This window comes from Sparus aurata, chromosome 23 (genome assembly GCF_900880675.1).
Source record: "Sparus aurata chromosome 23, fSpaAur1.1, whole genome shotgun sequence".
In the NCBI taxonomy this organism is placed as follows: Eukaryota; Metazoa; Chordata; class Actinopteri; order Spariformes; family Sparidae; genus Sparus; species Sparus aurata.
This window is the reverse complement of record NC_044209.1, coordinates 30509518-30526999: the sequence shown is the minus strand read 5'-3', so window position 1 is coordinate 30526999 and position 17482 is coordinate 30509518. Positions and strand designations below refer to the sequence as shown.

The following is a 17482-nucleotide window of genomic DNA, read 5'->3' as shown; positions in this document are numbered from 1 at the left end:
AACATCTATCCCTCAGTGTGTCTCACTCCAGGAGGTAACCCAGTGTTTGGGAGACTTCCGGTTCCTGGACAAGAAAAGATCGTCCTGGATTAAGAAACCGTCAGTTTCCGTATACTGTCGCTTCTCGTCCTTACCAAGAAGCCTTCCCTGGTGAAGTGCCGTGGATTGCCACACGCCTCTGCGCAAGAAAAAGCCACACTGCAGAAAAATACAGAGAACTCATGTCCAACACAGCAGCAGGATGTGATGACACATAAAACGGGAAGTTTTTATTTACTGTTACGTTGCTCGTTGTTTTCTGTGTTGGCTACTCATTGTTTTTAACATGTTCATTCTTATGAGAGGAGTGTACTCAGACTTTCATGTTCCCCTCAGGATGAAGTGAATTGGGGCGTTCAGACCGAATGCGACAGACGCGAATACAATCGCTTCAGACGCTTCATTCGTGCCGCTTGATCATTTTGGACTATTCGCTTCATTCGCGTCATTCACGCTATTCGCATCATTTGCGCTTGAGAAAAGAAGACGATGCGCTTGCCCGCTCATTTTTGAACCGGTCTTTCTCAACCCGCTCTCTTTCCACGTCTATCATGGCTGATGTCACCACCGTTGCTTCACTGTACCTGCTGTACAAGTCCCAGAAACACCGGAAAACCACCCGCCGTCGTGTCTGGGTTCATGAAGTCCTCCGGAGACGCACGGAGCTGGGGGCATTTCACTGTCTCCTCCAGGAGCTCCGTCTGGATGACGACCGGTTCCAGCGTTACCTCAGGCTGACCAGAGCCCAGTTCAGGTCGGGGCGGTACAGTGCAGCAACGGTGGTGACATCAGCCATGATCGACGTGGAAAGAGAGTGGTCTGAACGCCTCTTTTTTAAAAATGTGTCCCGGTAGAACACCGCAGTGGTGTCGTACAGCACCGGGTGCCCACACACAGCTACAATAAGCTTTTCCTCCATCGTTGCTCTGAGCAACCGTAAACAACCGCACGTCAGGGAAGTGACGTCGTCGGCTTGAACTCGTCGCTGATTGGATGTCGTGGCGCGATGCTGCCTGAAAAGTTGGATATTTTCTACTTTATTCGCGTCGCTTCAGACACTTCAGACGCGCCGCTCCAGACACTTCATTCGCACTGCGCCAGACGCTCCATTCACGCCGCCGCCGCCTGAATCGCGTGTCATCGCGCCATTTACATTGATTTTCAATGTAGAATTACCACTCCATTCGCTTCTTATCACGTTCGGTCTGAAGGTCCCTTAATAACTCTGGTGACACTCTAACTTTTCATCTAACAACATCATCAGGCCAACATACAGGCATTGTTGATCAGAGAGTACATGTTCACCATCCTTGCCTCAGGCAGGCTCAGAATTATTCACACAAAGACTAACTACTATACTCAGAAACAGCTTCTTCCCCAAAGCTGTGGACAAACTTTTGAAACCATAACCTCATCTCTCAAACAGAAAAGATTTTATGTGCAACATTGCCCTTTTACTGCTGCTAAATTTTTAATGCCTCTTGCAAAATAACACAAGTTCACTGCATAACAACTATTTACTTATTTATTCACTCTTTTATCACACTCTAACTGTTTATGAGGTATTCATTTATTAATTCAGTCACTGCACTTTAACTATTTACTTATTTATTCATTCATCGTATGTCAACAGTTATAAAGGTCTGTCTACTGGCTAGAAGCTACTTCCTGGATATAGTTTTACTTTGGGTGATTTCATAATCCTCAGGTTTTAGAAAAGGCTGTCGAACAGGTTTGCTACAGTCACAGTTTCATTGTGTTCCTTTTATTCAATGACAATAAAGTGCTCATGTGTCCAATACTTTGGTTTATGTCCAAACACCAGCAGAAATGATGACATCACATCAGCCTCAGCTGGAAACTGTTTACTAAGAGTTCGCTAACAGTAGAATGCTAGCACGAAAACCAGGATAGTGGAACACATTATTCCTGCTAAACATCCTAACTCTAGCATCCTCCATCACTATCACTGTTAGACTCTGACTGTCAAAATAAAAGCCCCTGCGCTGTGACTGAAAAAACATTAATATTCAGCCAGTCCTTACAGCAGGACTCTCTGGCATCAGTGTGCCCAGCCTCAGAGTCAGTAAACAGACAGTAAACAGCCTGTCATTACAGCAGGACTCTCTGGCATCAGTGTGCCCAGCCTCAGAGTCAGTAAACAGTCAGTAAACAGCCTGTCATTACAGCAGGGCTCTCTGGCATCAGTATGCCCAGCCTCTGAGTCAGTAAACTGTCAGTGAACAGCTGGTCCTTACAGCAGGGCTCTCTGGCAGCAGTGTGCCCAGCCTCAGAGCTCCTCATCCAGCCTGTCGTTGTCAGACGGCTGGCTCTTCATCTGGGCTTTCTGGGTCTTTGGCTGGTAAAGTTCTCTGGCACTGGCTCGCCTGAAGAAACCACACTAAATAGCAGGGGGTGACACAACGGTACTTAACCAACCAGGAGGTGATGATGACATTACTTCTTAATTCTGCTATGGTGATGAGGAAGCAGTACATTCTAAAAGTGACACTTCAGTGCACATCAGTCCACAGCAGAAATTACTGCCAGTGATAAGGCACAAATCTTCAGTTGAGTTTTCTGTCGATATGTTGCAACTCAGGTTACCTTCCAGAGCAGCAGGCAGATCAGAGCCAACAGTAAGACTCCAGCCAGGACAGACACCACGATGATCCACAGGGGGGCACTAGAGTCCATCTGCTGCCCCAGGTCAGGATAAATGTTAACCTCAATCTGCAGAGAAGACTACTGCAATTTAGGAACTAACACAGGAAACTACAATCACTTCGATTTCAATCTCTAGTAACAACAGATATGTCATCATGTTTTGTTGAACACTGAAGGCTGGAGGGAGCGCTATCAGCAGTTTATTACCTCTGTGCTGTGAGAGTCCATGTTGATGGTATGTTTGTTAGTCTGCAGCTTCAGAGTAGCCCGGGCTCGAACCAACACACTCCTTGCATCACTGTAGTCCTGAAACACATGGACAAGATACAATTAAAATAAGTTATAAATCAATAATATTCATCCCTTCAGCTGCTGAATTCTCCACTGTGTCAACCAGTCCCTCATTGAGGCCCTCTACTTTTGTCTGCTGGGGGTTTGTCAGAAACCAGCTGGAATCGATGAGACTGAAGTAAACAGCAAATGTGAAACCAAAGCCAAGCTAGGAGCTAAAAGGCTGAAATCTTCAGCAATGGGAACACTTGTTTTCTAAGTTAATTAAAAAATGTTTGTACCTCAATCATGGTGGAGTTCCAAAGTCTGGCTCTGACAGTCAAAGTGGCTGAGTTGTTCATGTTGAGCAGCGGACAGACGAACGTCACACAGTTAGCCCCGTGCACACAATCCTTCATAAACAAACACACATTTGTTCCTGTTAGCACCATCATTTAAGGCTCCTGACCTAAAACAAAATTGCATTTTAAATCAAGTCCCAAACTTAAAAGTGCTCCATCAAGAAGTAAAGACAACAAAATGTCCTGATTTTACACAAATGTTTTTACTTTCCTCAAATGATCTCACTTTGTACTAAGGTCTTCATAAGATACTCACACTACAGCAAAAACACACACACTGAAACATGACAGAACACATTAGTAAAAGTGGAGTATTTTACACAGAAAAAGAAGTTGTGTGTCATGGTGTGAGTGGAGGCAGTCGGGGTGTGTTTCCCCCCCGTTTGTCTTCCCCCCTCTCTTCTTCCTTCACCGGTTCCCATCTACCGGCATTTGGAACTGTGGGCGTGCCAGCTGTACCAGCTCCAGCGGAGAGGCACACATGCATTTCATTCATTCATCATCCCCCTGCTACTTAAAGCGAAACTCTCGCCAATAAGCAACCAAGGCTTTATTTGGGATTGAATATGAGTCAAACCTTCGTGTAAAAGCATAATTACGACGAAAGAGGCACTTTTAAGATTTACCGTGGTTTCGGTTTTGGGCACGTTCATTTTTAACGGGAGAGCTAGGGGCATCATAAGCTAGCATCAAAATCGCTATTTTTAGAACACTAAGAAGGTTCGACACAACATGAAACTTTGCTCGTAGCATCACCAGGGTCTCTACTCATGAACACGAGCATTGAGAACATTGTTTGTGTACACAGAGTTTATGAAAAAGAAGGTTTTTGAACTACTCAGGTTAGCTGCTGCATCTCCTGCGCGTCGCCGTCATGCCAGACAAAAAGTGTTGATCCCCGAGTGCGACCTGACAGGCAGGAGAGTAATGGTGAACCGCTCCTCAAGCGTGCCTGTCAGGTCGCATTATGGGATCGACACTAGGCCTGCCTACACCTGCATGCCGATACCACCTGCCTGCCTGCCCGCCTGAGGACCCCAACCTCTTTACGAACTCTCTGACTCAAATAAACCCTGTTACTACTGATCTCTGCCTCCGCTCTTTCTGCTTTTGGGTCCTGACCAAGACCCCCGCCGCAACATTGTGTCTTGAATGCAAGTCTTTTTTTTACAGATCTATTAATTTATTATTTTTTTTTTATCCCTCAGAGCACCCAATGTTGGTGGTGGGTTACACTCCTACAGACTTGACTATGTTTGTACCAAAGTGTAGGACTTCTTGTGTCCCTGCAGGTGGAGGGCGGGTAAAGGTGTATGTCTCTGCTCCTCCATATTCCCCTTCACCTCCTCCTCCAGACTCCTCCTTTTCTTCTTCTTCTCCTCCACCTCCTTTGACACCTGAGCAAACAGGAAGAGGAAAGGATTAACCGAATAGTCAATCAAGTGGTTGAGGATGAGATTTATGAGCTCAAAGATTGTTTCAAAAGTGGCAGGGAAGTGTCTTTGTTGTTACAAACTTTCATTAACAATTAAAATAAAAAAATTGTTTACTCTAGAAATAGACATTTAGCACACAGCAGGGGGGTCAGCTACCGAAGAGTTCACTTGAACTCAGTTTAGCTTAATTTTTTCAAATATTTAGTGCCAACAACATAACTATTTCTATTACTTTAATGATCTGACTAACAATGGCACTCACTAGAGCTCTTATCCCTCCTAACCCTCATCCTGCCAAGGATCAACAGTCCTCTTTACTACTCAGTCATAGATACAAGCCACCTAAAACACCACATTTTTCTTCATCAAGATTCATGCATTTTTTCCCCAAGAAATTAACGCAAATGTGGAAAATCACACAAGCACTTTATAGAAGCTATTATACTGTCACACAAGATACTTCAGTTAAGGATTCTGCTTGGAATGGACTTGTGCCTGCAAGATTTATTTTTAAAGGTGGCAAAAGCAGATGTTCCAATAAATACCATGAGGCCGAGGGGATTAATGATGTTGCTGGGCAGACTACAGTGCGGCTCTGATGTGCCATTCATTTGGATCTCTGTCAGGTATAGCAGCCACTTCCCACTGGACACCTCTATCGGCCAATCAAACTCCACCTGCATGTTGGCTTGGCGACCCAGCGGCCTCCCTTTGATGTGCACCTGTCAGACAAGGTAGAGGGTGAACACCTGGTATGTTTAGGCTCTGGGGAGTCAAATTGATTTTAGACAAACCTGCAAGGTGAAGAGAAGCAAACTGCCGACATCCTCCGTCTTCTTCATGGCTGACTCACCAATCACATGACCACTGAAAGAGGCAGAGCCTGGCGGATTGATTCTGTCAGGACACGGTTAGAGACGTGTGGTCATCAGGTCAAAGGTCAGAGGAGATCAATAGAGCTGTTACACTGTGAGGTACTCACAGAGTGAGAGAAGCCTGCAGTGAATATTCCACCAACATGGAGACAGATTGTGGAAACAGATCGGACTGCTCACTGAGCCTGAAAACACAGAGTCACAAGTCAGAACCTTTGTGTGTGTGTGTGTGTGTGTGTGTGTGTGTGCGTGCGTATGTGCATGTGTGCATGTGTATGGGTTCATGCATGTGTGGGTTGTACGTGGACAGTTGCAGCACAGACTGAATCTCTTTGGCGTGTAAACTGATCTCAGATGGCTGAAATATGATCAACACCTGAACCTGAAATATAGACAGAGACACAGCAACAGACAGAGTCTCAGCAGGAGTATTACAGTACACATAGTTATTAAAAATACACAAAACAGTAGTTGAAGTTCTGTAGTGCCAACAGTCTGTACCTCCTGGTTGCTTTTGAAAGGGTTTCCCAGATCACATAGAAGCTCAGTGTCATTGACAAAACACTCCACCAACTCATGGACATCACCCTGAATTAAAAACAAACAACTGACTGGAGGAGGACCTGATCAATGTCGAGTTCCAAGTCTCAAGTCGATCAGTCAAGTCCAAGTCTCATCCATACTGTAACATAGGTTGTCCCTCAAGTCTTAGTCCTTGTTTAGTCACAGCATCACTATCCACTTCTATGCAGTCGACATTGTTCTCCACATCATCATTTTTCTTGTTCCCTACCTGCTAAAACACCTCATGCTTCACTACCTTTGTTCGGACTCCTGAGTATACGAGTAATGGTGGGATGCTAATGTTCAAAACAGCATTGTGAGCATCCTCTGCTGGTTGGCCTGGTGATGGTGTGTTACTGATGTTCACCTCCAGAAACAATCGGTTAATACTGCCGCTGTAGTAAAACACCTGCCTCCCCTTCTTCCTGGAAACACCAAAAAATACACAATTAAAACATTATAGCAACAGCCCGAGGTAAGCTGTGTCCAATGAGAAGAGAGAAGATACACTGGCCTCTTTACGATTTGAAACTTTAGTGATGGGTAAGGGTTAGGTGTATTGTTAACCCTAACCCTGATGTATCTATGGGGTTAGGGTTAGGGTTGATGTATCTATTAAACCAGCCTTAACTGCAGAAGTAACTGTCTGAAATATCCAGTCAAGACCCAAGTCCATCAGGATGAGTCAAAGTCAAGTTCGAAATGATGCCTGAAGTCTGGTCTCAATTCCTTCAGGATAGCTAATCATGTTTGTGTTTAGTTCCCACATTCAAGTAAAAATGCCTGCCAAATAGTCAAGTTTTAATTCTCAACTCAACTCTACTCAACCTTATTTATAAAGCGCTTTAAGCAGCCATAGCTGGACAAAGTGCTGTACATGAAAAGAAATAGAACATGAAACATAAAAACATAGGAAACAAAAATAAAAACAATAAAACAATAAAAATATTAAAACAATAAAAACAATAAAACACTAAAACAAGAGCAGATTCTCATGCTGGGTTGAAAGCCGAAGAATAAAAATGGGTTTAAGATGAGTTTTAAAAATGGACAGTGAGGTGTTTGTCTGATATGGAGCGGGAGGACGTTCCAAAGTTTGGGACCGGCAATGGAAAAAGCTCTTTCCCCTCTGAGCTTCCGCTTAGACCTCGGTACGTCCAGGAGCAGCTGGTCAGCTGACCTGAGACACCGAGCAGGAGCGTAGGGATGGAGCAGCTGTTTTCCTTACTATCATTGGGTTTATTAGGTTTTGGTTCATGCCACATGCATTCCTGTCCCTTATATGCCCTGCTCCAATCCCAATCCTATTTTACCTTGTTTTATAAATGACGATGAGATACTAGATGGCACAGTGCTACAGGGAAGTGGTCAGATGGGTCTGACAGAGCTGGCTGGCTTCAGTTTGTCTTCTTTGTTTTTTGACTTCTGACAATTATTTTCTTGTTTTTTAACACTTTTGACTTCTTGGCCTTTTGACACTAAGGATGTGATGAATACATTACACACAAATATGCAAAAATTCTCCAGCGATTATGCCACTTGAAACTATTCCCACTTCCAGTGACGCAAATTTCGAAAGCATGCTCCAATATGCAATTTTGCCACACTGGCATGCTATCACATCAAAATAAAATGTACAGCACACAAGTATGTCAGAGAGTGACATACAAACACTGCTAGCTGCAGAGCTTCCAAAAGGAACCCTTTGGGGTATCTGAGATCACACCACAGAACTGAGCAGCTTGCCATCAAGTAGAGTGCATTCATCGGATTCATCATAGTTCTCTGTCCCAGGGTGACAGTCCAGTCCGTAAGTATGTTTTATCACGTTAAAACACCAAAGTTACAAACAAACTAACCAATCAAGGCAGTAGTAGATCAGATCCTTTGTTCTGTGGGGTAAAATCATTGTTTTTATCCAAGTAGTCAGATGATAAAACAGCTTTTATCCCTGTCAGTGAAACCTTCATTTACAGCAGTCTGTCTGTGAACAATCAGTTACTCATACCAAATCACCTTGTTCATGTTGTCTTTAGAATTTCTTGTCATTAGGCATATAATTCAGGATGATGAAGAACAATCAATCAACAGCAAAAAAGTAAAACACCAAATAAAAACTACACAAGCAAACACCACATCCTCAGAACATAAACTACTGTAAATAGTTGGAAACCAATGACTCCCACAATGACATATACATCAAATGGACTGCACCTGGGTTAGTGGTACGTTCTACCCAAGTACCATGGGTGAGGAAAGTCTGCGTTGAGTCTCAGGTCCTTTAGGGTAAGTGTAAATCATGTCTCAGGTCAAATGGTCAGGTCCATGTGGGTGGGACTTGAGTATATTCATGTGACAAAATTCAACATTCTCTCATGCCAACAAAAATTACACATAAACATTAGCTCAAACTAATGAATCATGTCAGCGGTGAGACAGTGTTGGAATTAGATATCTGTAGGCTGATGCTTACAGGCTGTGTAGGGCTGACTGGCTGAAATACAGTCCACATGTCGCCTGGAGTCAGTGAGTCCACTGAGCCACTGTTAATCAGACTCATGCAGAGTAATAAGAGTAATAATGAGGTTGCTACACCCTTAAATTGAACAGAGTAGTTTACTCACATGGGGAAAGGGTTCCGGTTCTCATCTGTGAACTGGGCCTTCATCTGAAGGTTACTATGGCAACGGTTATCAATACCACAGGCCTTCTGGATGTGGATCTGATATATAAAGAAATTCAACTTCAGACAGGGATTTTTCAAACACTTCTCCTAAGATTTTAAATTTGTTCTCAGGATTTTTCCTGCAGGTTCTGCTTGTTTCTTACCTTGATTTGGATTCATACTGACCTGGCTGCAGATTCTGGAGCCAACTCTAATGCAAATTCAAATCAGGGCCCACTTAACATTTTGTGGGGTCCAGGTTCTGATGGGTGATAATATGGGTTGCTATGTGTTTACCTATTACCTATTACTTATACACTGGATTCTAATGGACTTGGGTTCAGATTTTTGGGACTCTGTAATTTTTTTGATTTTTTGATTTATTTATTCATTACATTTTTTTCCTTTATTTGGTTTCACATCTTCACAACTATTCCATATTCATCTTTACATATATCCTTTCATATATGGAGCCAGAACAGTCTCATAATGGATAGATGCACACAGAAAGGAATAAATGCACGAAAAAGGACTCACAAATGTATTTGTGGAATTGTATATATATATGACTCGATACACATATGCATTTTCAATGCACACACAAATATGCTTCAATCCATATATAAGTAAAAAAAAAATTCACATATAAAAATAAGATTTGTAAACATATTTGTGATGTGCACACAAATATTTCTTGTTTGTAAATAAGTGCATTAAAAATTCACAACTGTACAAATCGTCAGTTATTTGCAATTTTCATCAAATACATATTTTGAAGTTGTTACATTGATATATGAATTGTCAAACGCGCATTTGTGCATGTGTCATCTGCCCACTCCGTGAGAACTGACGGGTGAGCACTGTCCTCACAACTTTTTAAAACATCCGTACTGTGTATCCACCTCCGATTTTTGTCCATTTTGTCACTTTCTTTGTGTTAAAAGCCGGTTTTTAGAGCGAGCATGACAGCTACGCTAGCGTAAACACCGAGTTCAACCAGTTCAACCGGAAGAGCAAAGCCGACTACCGCTATGAACCATGGGTAAACTCCGTTGCGCGCTGTAATGACGTCAGTTAAAAACCCCTTGTGGGGAGGCACTCATGTGATTGGCTGTAAAGGAGTGAGACATCTGATTGGCTGCAGACGACCCCCTTGTAGAAAAAACGCATTTGTGATCTGCACACAAATGCAGGGAGGTTTACAAATTAAAAGCACTGAGACAAATGCACGTTTGACAATTCATATATCAATGTTACAACTTCCAAATATGTATTTGATGAAAATTGCAAAATACTGACGATTTGTACATTTGTGAATTTTTATTGCACATATTTAAAACAAGACATTTTGTGTGCACATCACAAATATGTTTACAAATCTTATTTTTATATGTAATTTTTTTTTACTTATAGATGGATTAATGCATAGTTGTATGTGCATTGAAAATGCATTTGTGGATCAAGTCATATATATATACATATATATACACAATTCCCCAAATACATTTGTGAGTCCTTTTTCGTGCTTTTATTCCTTTCTGTGTGCATTTATCCATTATGAGACTGTTCTGGCTCCATATTCATAAAGTGGACCATTTTTTCAGTTTTTAACACAAAACAAAACAGGCAGAACATGGGTGTGTCAAGTTTTAGAAAATAAATGAAAAACAGACAAGTTATAAAGAGATTTCCAAATGTCCCTGAATTTGTGTTCCTGGAGCCTCACTGAAAAGGTTATTCTTTCCATTACAAAGATTTCATAAATAATATCCTACCAGTTCTCTATAAATGGGACATCTGGCTGGAGACATTTCCTTGAAATTGTTTTTCTAGCAGCCATACTTAAGATTCCAAATATGTGTTTCATTTTAATATTTGTTGACATCGAACATAAAAGACCAAAGAGGGGTTCATCCCACTTAAATGTATTCATCCCAAATATAGTAACTACTTGTGAATAAATCTGATGCCAAAAAGCTTTACTTTTGGACCAGCCAAGAACAAATAATAGTGGTTCCTGCAGCAGATGGAGCCACTTGAGTGATGAGATTTCAGAGCAGGTGTTATGAATATTCTACACACACTCTTCCTGCCAAACACCCTCCATGTAATTGAGCCCGATATCCTCCGCTGAAATTCACAATATTCCTTCCAAACTTCTTAGATACAACTGTTTCCCACTCCCATTTTATTTTTATATAGGTGGAGCTTGTTAACTTAATCTCCTGAAGAGCCCTATAGAAAGTACTTTTTACCCTGAATCTGATTCATGGGCAGTAATAATGACTTTCAATAAGATATTTTCAAATTCACTTTGACTCTGTAGCATAAGGCTTTTTATATGGTGACATATCTGAAGAAATCTAAAGACATATTTTGCTTTACATTTAGTCATGTAGTCTTGCCTGAAAGTCACTTAGTGTCCTATAATTGAAAAAGGCAGAATATGTGGTGAGGCCTTGATTAGCCCATCGCTTATAACTGGCCTCCTCTTGAGTTGGGACTCATTTTGTGAATAATGAACTGGGTTCCAATGGGCTTACACCTGGGGTTCTGTAGGTTGACCCACTTCTATAGGTTCTGACCTGAGTTCTGATGGGTTGGGGTGTCTGACTCAGCACAGGGAGACGTTGGAGGTCCTGAACAGCGTTTCTTTTCTTAGGAAGCTTCTCAAACAGAGAGACGTTCAGGGAGAACACCAAAGGTTCCACTTTGTTTCGGATTGGACTCTGAAGAAGACAAACACACAGAAAAAAACACCTTTAACACGAGGAACTATTCTACCCTTACCTCGGTCCATGGTTGTTGTCTGTCATTTGATCCATTGATGGTAGCTTGTTGGGGCATCAGATACATTTTAGCGACTGCAGAACAGTTTTCAAACACTTCTCAGGTTTAACAGCGTCAGGACACACAATGATGACTTCACTTGAAGAAGAACATACATGTGACTAAACACTGATGGTGGAACATGATGGTAAATTTCAGATTTGGTCTCTGCAGGCTAATTTAAATTAAGTGAACAGATAAGACATACACAAAGACATGACAGAAAGGGCCAAGTACATAAAAGTGAACATGTGGACTTCAACTCAACCTACACAGCTTAACAATTTATCTGCCTATAGACCAACTGAAAGCTCAACATGCCCCTCTGCTCTTTAGATCAACAGTCAAAGGTCCTCTTGTTCTATGAACCTTGTAAAAAGCTGAACTGTTGCTCTCAGACGCTGTGGGCAGTTTGTTAGAGAAACTTTAATGTTTTTCCTCTAAACACTGGTGGAGAAGCAGGATGTAAACTCTGTCAGACTGATTAGAAGAGCCAGTCAGTCTTATCTCACACAGCAGAACTTCCTTTAATTAAAATATCTAAAACCCTCTGCCTGAAACTTTTGCATTTAGATTAATAAAAATGTGGAACTGCTGCCTGTCACACAATCTTTAAGAAAGAGAAAAAAAATTCCTGGATCTGTCTCTTTATTTGGATCACTAAAAGTTAATGGGGTCTGTTTTTTGCCAAGTTTCATAGAAAGCCATTCAGTTGTGTGTGTAATCCCGCTGACAGACCAACCTACCAACAAACAGATACACAAACAAAACATAAACATTGAACTATAAATGTGGTTGTTATAAAAACTGTAACCTTTAGAATCAGAATCCTTTTTATTATCATTGCACAGTGTACAACTAAGTGAAGCAACATAAAATAGAGTAAAAAAAAGTACACAGTAAAAAGCACTAGGCAGTAGTGCAAATGTAAGTATAAAAAGTAAATAGATAAATATGTACAGTGTTTTTGTATACAATGCAATGATTTTTTACAGTTTTAATTGCAAATTGTCTTTGTGTGTGTGTGTGTGTGTGTGTGTGTGGCTGTGCTACAGGGTGTCAGACTGTTATCTGTTTAATGTCTCACCAGCAGTCCCACTCTTAGGGGTTGACAGTGTTTCTTTGGCAGTGACAGGTAACCAGAATAAACACTCTGCCCGTTGTCCTGGAAATGGAGGCGGGACTTCAGGCTGGTGACATCAGCACTTACAGTGAGGTGGACAGCTAAAAGACAGACAGAGAAACAAGACAAACGACACACAGTAACAATATATTTTTGAATGTCAGCAGCATCACATTTATCTCCAAATATAGCCTTAATGTATAAAATTGCAGGTTTAAGAGAATACAACACCATCACAGTTCAAACATAAAGTTAGAGGAAGATAACATACAAAGGATTAGAAAACCTTGAAAAATATTCAGCGGACTCAGTTGTCACATGACAACAGTTCATGTTGTTGGACAGCTTTTAGAGATCGATCGAATCGAGCGATGAGGAAGTCAACATAACATCTAAAGTATTTAAACAGTCCATCTGTGTTCAGTCCGATCAGTCATGAAGTGTGCTGAACTGAAGGAACTCGTGTCAGATTCAAGAGCAAAGACTCAACTTGAGGAAATGATAATAATCTTATTTATATCTTCATCTGCTTTGTGCCTTTAATTTGAAAGGTGAACAAGTTGAAGATCTCAGAGTTTATTAACACAGAAACTGTATAATCTTTTTAATATTTCTGGATGAAACGTGATCAGATCTGAAAAACTGCTTCTTTCCCAATGTTTTATACATATTAAACATTCAATTTATTTCATTTTATTTGAATCTGCTGTTTATATTTTTATAAAATGGTTTGTTATTGAAGCAGAAGCAGAAGAAACAAACATTTCAGAGTGAAGTAACTTTGCTTGGTCTGTTGAGATAATAAGTCATAAATAAATAAAGTTCTGTTGAATTTAATTATAATTAATATGAATTAATGATCAACACCACTGAATTAAATCATGTATCAGCAGTGTGTGTGTGTGTGTGTGTGTGTGTGTGTGTGTGTGTGTCTAAGTGGAGGTTTGCTCTCATAGCAACAGTGTGTCCTTGTCTCTGATTTGGCAAATTAACGAGACACAACCAGGATACACACACATACAGCCACCCAATGAATTGTGTGTGTGTGTGTGTGTGTGTGTGTGTGCGTGTGTGTCTCAGATGTAATAATATCAGTTTCTGTAATGTGATTTATCATTCAGAGAAACACAGAAGACAAGGACACACAAGGACACACAAGGACACACAAAGACACATTATGCTGTCATATGTGTGTGTGTGTGTGCGCGCGCACGCGTGTGCACATGTGTCACTTAGCTGATTAACAGCAGTCGTTAATTGACAGCTTTTTCCTGCCATTCAATCAAACTGGACAAATTAGCTGAGAGCACACACACACACACACACACACACACAGGAAGCTGTTAACGTTAATGACTCCTGATTATAAACTGACTTATTAGCATGGTGTGCTCATAAACAGTCCATCTGTCAGGTTAGCGACAGAAGCTAACAGGCTGCGTCTGGACTGAGAGGCACTGAGACATGAAAATTATTTTTGCGCCGCAGGAGAATATCTAGCTGCAGTGGCCACTAGTAGAAACTGGAGAGGCTCAGCAGTGCTGTTGTCATGAGGACATGATGTCAGAATATCGAGTATTTGAAAAGTGTAAAATGATATGTAAAAAATAATACGCGGAATGGAAAATCAGCTGTTTACTTACTGATGTTGTCTCTGTCGCTCTTCTCTCCAGCACTGAATATGTACGAGAAACACACCTCCACTTGGATACTGACACAACACACACACACACGCACACACACACACACACACACACACACAGACAGACAAACACACAAAGTGAATCAGACTGCTGTAAGCTCTTAGTTGTTAGCATGTTACCAGAATCTCACCAGAAGTCACAGCTGTTTGGGTCGACAATGTCGGGAGAAACTTTGAGAGTTTTATTGATGTGAACGACCGGACGAGTTCTGAGGAAACAATCAATCAATCAATCAGTCAGTCAATCAATTCATATAAAACAGTAAAACATGTTTAAACACTGTAACAGAAAGGACTGGTACAAAGAAGTCAATGTCAGAACAAACAACAAACAGGTTCACTTGAGCAGTGCTAACATAATAGCCAGTTGGTTGTGGTTATAGTTAGTGAGATAGTCTATACTAGAGTAGTTTTGGTGACCAACTGGTCATTACAGATCATTACTTACTGGTAGTTTGGATTTGCTGGTAGTAATTGCCAGTAAATATCTAAGTACACAAACTCGCCGCAAAAATATTCATTCCTTTAAAGATCACCAGTGTAGCAGGATAAGCTGCTCATCTAATCACCTGCTGAATGATTTTAAAGACACTGGACTGGACAGCACCACTGCCTGGTGTACTGATCCAACAGGAGAGCAGCGTCTGGGAGAAGACCAGTGATGGCTGTAGGACTGTCTGATTACTGTCTTGAAACACTGACTAACATCATGATGACATCAGATCTGAGGAGTCTCTATGCAGAATAAAAGGTAAACAGCTGCCTGATTATAGCAACCACCAGAATCATAAACTGAGTTTGAATTATCCGTAGATCAGAGATGTGCCGGTAGGACATGAACCATGTCTTCTGACCAAACTGTTTATTTTAATTTAAATAAAGATTTAAAACTTGAAAACTTAACTGTCGATCCAGACAGGTGATGTGCATGGAGGGTTTGAGGTACCTGAGCAGAGCGATGGTGTCGTCCAGAGAGCCAACCAGCAGATCTGGATATTTGTTGCCGTCAACATCCAGACCTCCAGACAGAGAGTACCCAAAAGTCCTGAACCCAGGAGAGACCGCATGGCCCTTGATCACCTGCAGAGAGACAGACAGGCTCACAGGTGTGACCTACAGCTGACTATCATCACACAGGTGTGTTCAGTGTCAGACCTGGCTCGGTTCTGTAGAAACCCCCTCACTGCTGCCGCTCCAGATCATTACACTTCCTGTTTCATGAAACGGAGCCCCAACTGCAAAGTCTGACACACAGAGATCAGAGTCTTCATCACACATCAGACTCTTCATCATACATCAGAGTCTTCAATCAGTGTTTCATCATGTCCTCACCCTGGAAGCCATCTTGGTTGAGGTCTCCCGCAGCGGTCACAGACATACCGAAGGCCGATCTGGCTGGTCCTCTCAGCACTACGCTGGGCTGAGAATCAAACCAACCTCCTGCATTCATGTAAACATAAACTGCCCCGCCCACCTCCTGCTGACGATGGAAGTAAAAAGGAGCGCCCACCAGCAGGTCGTTCCACCTGCAGGAGGAAATCAACCAATGAATGTGACCGTATTTTATTCAGATTTCAGACTCCTGCTGTGACCTGTGTGTCTTTGTTACCCGTCGTTGTTGAGGTCAGCGGTTGCCACGGCGTTACCGAAATATGAGCCTGTCTGTTCACCGCGCAGAGTCTGCTGAGTCATCAGTTTATCAGAGCGTTTGACCACCAACAGCACAGAGCCACGAGCATCGTCTTTACTGTCCTTCGGCGCTCCTGTTCAATAATAAAAATAATAATAATTTTGATACGTCGATCAATACATCGATCAATATGTCAGTCAGCTAATCAATAGATCAATAGATCTGTTCAATACTTTACAGTTCACCTGTTACTATGGTTTCATCTTCGTGCGAGAGGAGGTGACGAGCCTGAGTGAGTGAATATCCTTTGTATGCACACACACACACACACACACACACACACACACACACAGGTAATGTTAGTTAACTCTACATTAGTTTACTTTCAGTGATAAGAAGAAGAAACGGAACTCCTACAGATACAATAGGCCCAAATAATATCACATTTAGTCTCCAGTCAGAGAGCTCAATGAGCTGTTAGCACCTCCAGCCTTCCAATTAGAGATAATGATGTCATCGGGAAGTGACGTACAACTGAATTACATCAACGTGTTTCATGATTGATTGATTGATTGTGTTTCATGTCTTCACTCAGTCAGGAATCTGACATAAAGGGACAGTTCACCTATATAAATGTTCCTGCGCTGCATGTTGGGAAAGGAGCTCGTTCTGGTGTCGAAGAGGACGTCTGGATTCATCCAGGAGACGTGAACGTTACCTACAACACACACACACATACATTTACATTGAACAACAGATGTTATCTCAGGGAGAACAGGTGATAAATAGTCTCACCTTGCCATTCGAAGCTTCCAGGTGAGCCAACGATGACTTCGGTCTGAGTGATGAAGGCAGAGATCCCCATGTTACACATGACCTCACTGCTGACATCACCAAGGTGACTAAAAAACACACATACAAAGAGGTTAACTGACAGGAAATTCCATGTGTCATGTGACCTGCGTATCATGAGACCTGCGTATCAAGTGACCTGCGTGTCATGCGACTCACTTGCAGGGCTGGACGATGTTCTGCCAGTGGACGTCTGTGTCGTCATACTGCAGGTCATTTCCAGGGAGATAACAGCGGCCAATCATATGTCTGAGTTTGAACGCTCCGTAGAGTTTAACGAAACGATGACCACACGTCTTGAAGGAGAGAAGAGTGATGGGAAACTAGTAAGTTAATTGGTCATACTTAGTTCATTTGCTAATGAGTTAGTTGGATTTTAGTTAGTGGGTTGATCTGCATTTTTATAGCGCTTTTCCAGTCTAACGACAGCTCAAAGCGCTGTACAACACATGCCACATTCACCCATTC

At 41.8% G+C, this 17482-nt stretch overlaps 1 protein-coding gene across 2 annotated transcripts in view; it reads right to left on the bottom strand.

The window, feature by feature from the left end:
• Nucleotides 1-6: 6 nt before the first annotated feature.
• Nucleotides 7-17482, bottom strand: part of LOC115575629 (integrin alpha-3-like) — a 39769-nt gene continuing 22293 nt past the window's right edge. The window contains exons 8-31 of one of the 2 annotated variants that reach the window (XM_030407850.1): nt 17174-17310; nt 16958-17064; nt 16788-16880; nt 16408-16467; nt 16142-16295; nt 15865-16058; nt 15688-15776; nt 15479-15612; nt 14664-14741; nt 14474-14541; nt 12795-12931; nt 11464-11607; nt 8838-8935; nt 6470-6638; nt 6151-6237; nt 5952-6031; nt 5757-5834; nt 5569-5671; nt 5320-5496; nt 4601-4735; nt 3279-3389; nt 2914-3012; nt 2647-2784; nt 7-198 (exon numbers count right to left, since the gene is read on the bottom strand). In XM_030407850.1, coding sequence (XP_030263710.1) covers nt 13-198; nt 2647-2784; nt 2914-3012; nt 3279-3389; nt 4601-4735; nt 5320-5496; nt 5569-5671; nt 5757-5834; nt 5952-6031; nt 6151-6237; nt 6470-6638; nt 8838-8935; nt 11464-11607; nt 12795-12931; nt 14474-14541; nt 14664-14741; nt 15479-15612; nt 15688-15776; nt 15865-16058; nt 16142-16295; nt 16408-16467; nt 16788-16880; nt 16958-17064; nt 17174-17310 — 2856 coding nt within the window. In that variant the 3' untranslated portion in view covers nt 7-12. Of the gene's footprint in view, nt 199-1587; nt 2441-2646; nt 2785-2913; nt 3013-3278; nt 3390-4600; nt 4736-5319; nt 5497-5568; nt 5672-5756; nt 5835-5951; nt 6032-6150; nt 6238-6469; nt 6639-8837; nt 8936-11463; nt 11608-12794; nt 12932-14473; nt 14542-14663; nt 14742-15478; nt 15613-15687; nt 15777-15864; nt 16059-16141; nt 16296-16407; nt 16468-16787; nt 16881-16957; nt 17065-17173; nt 17311-17482 lie in introns of those variants that run through there. The other variant, XM_030407851.1, reaches the window with a different exon arrangement.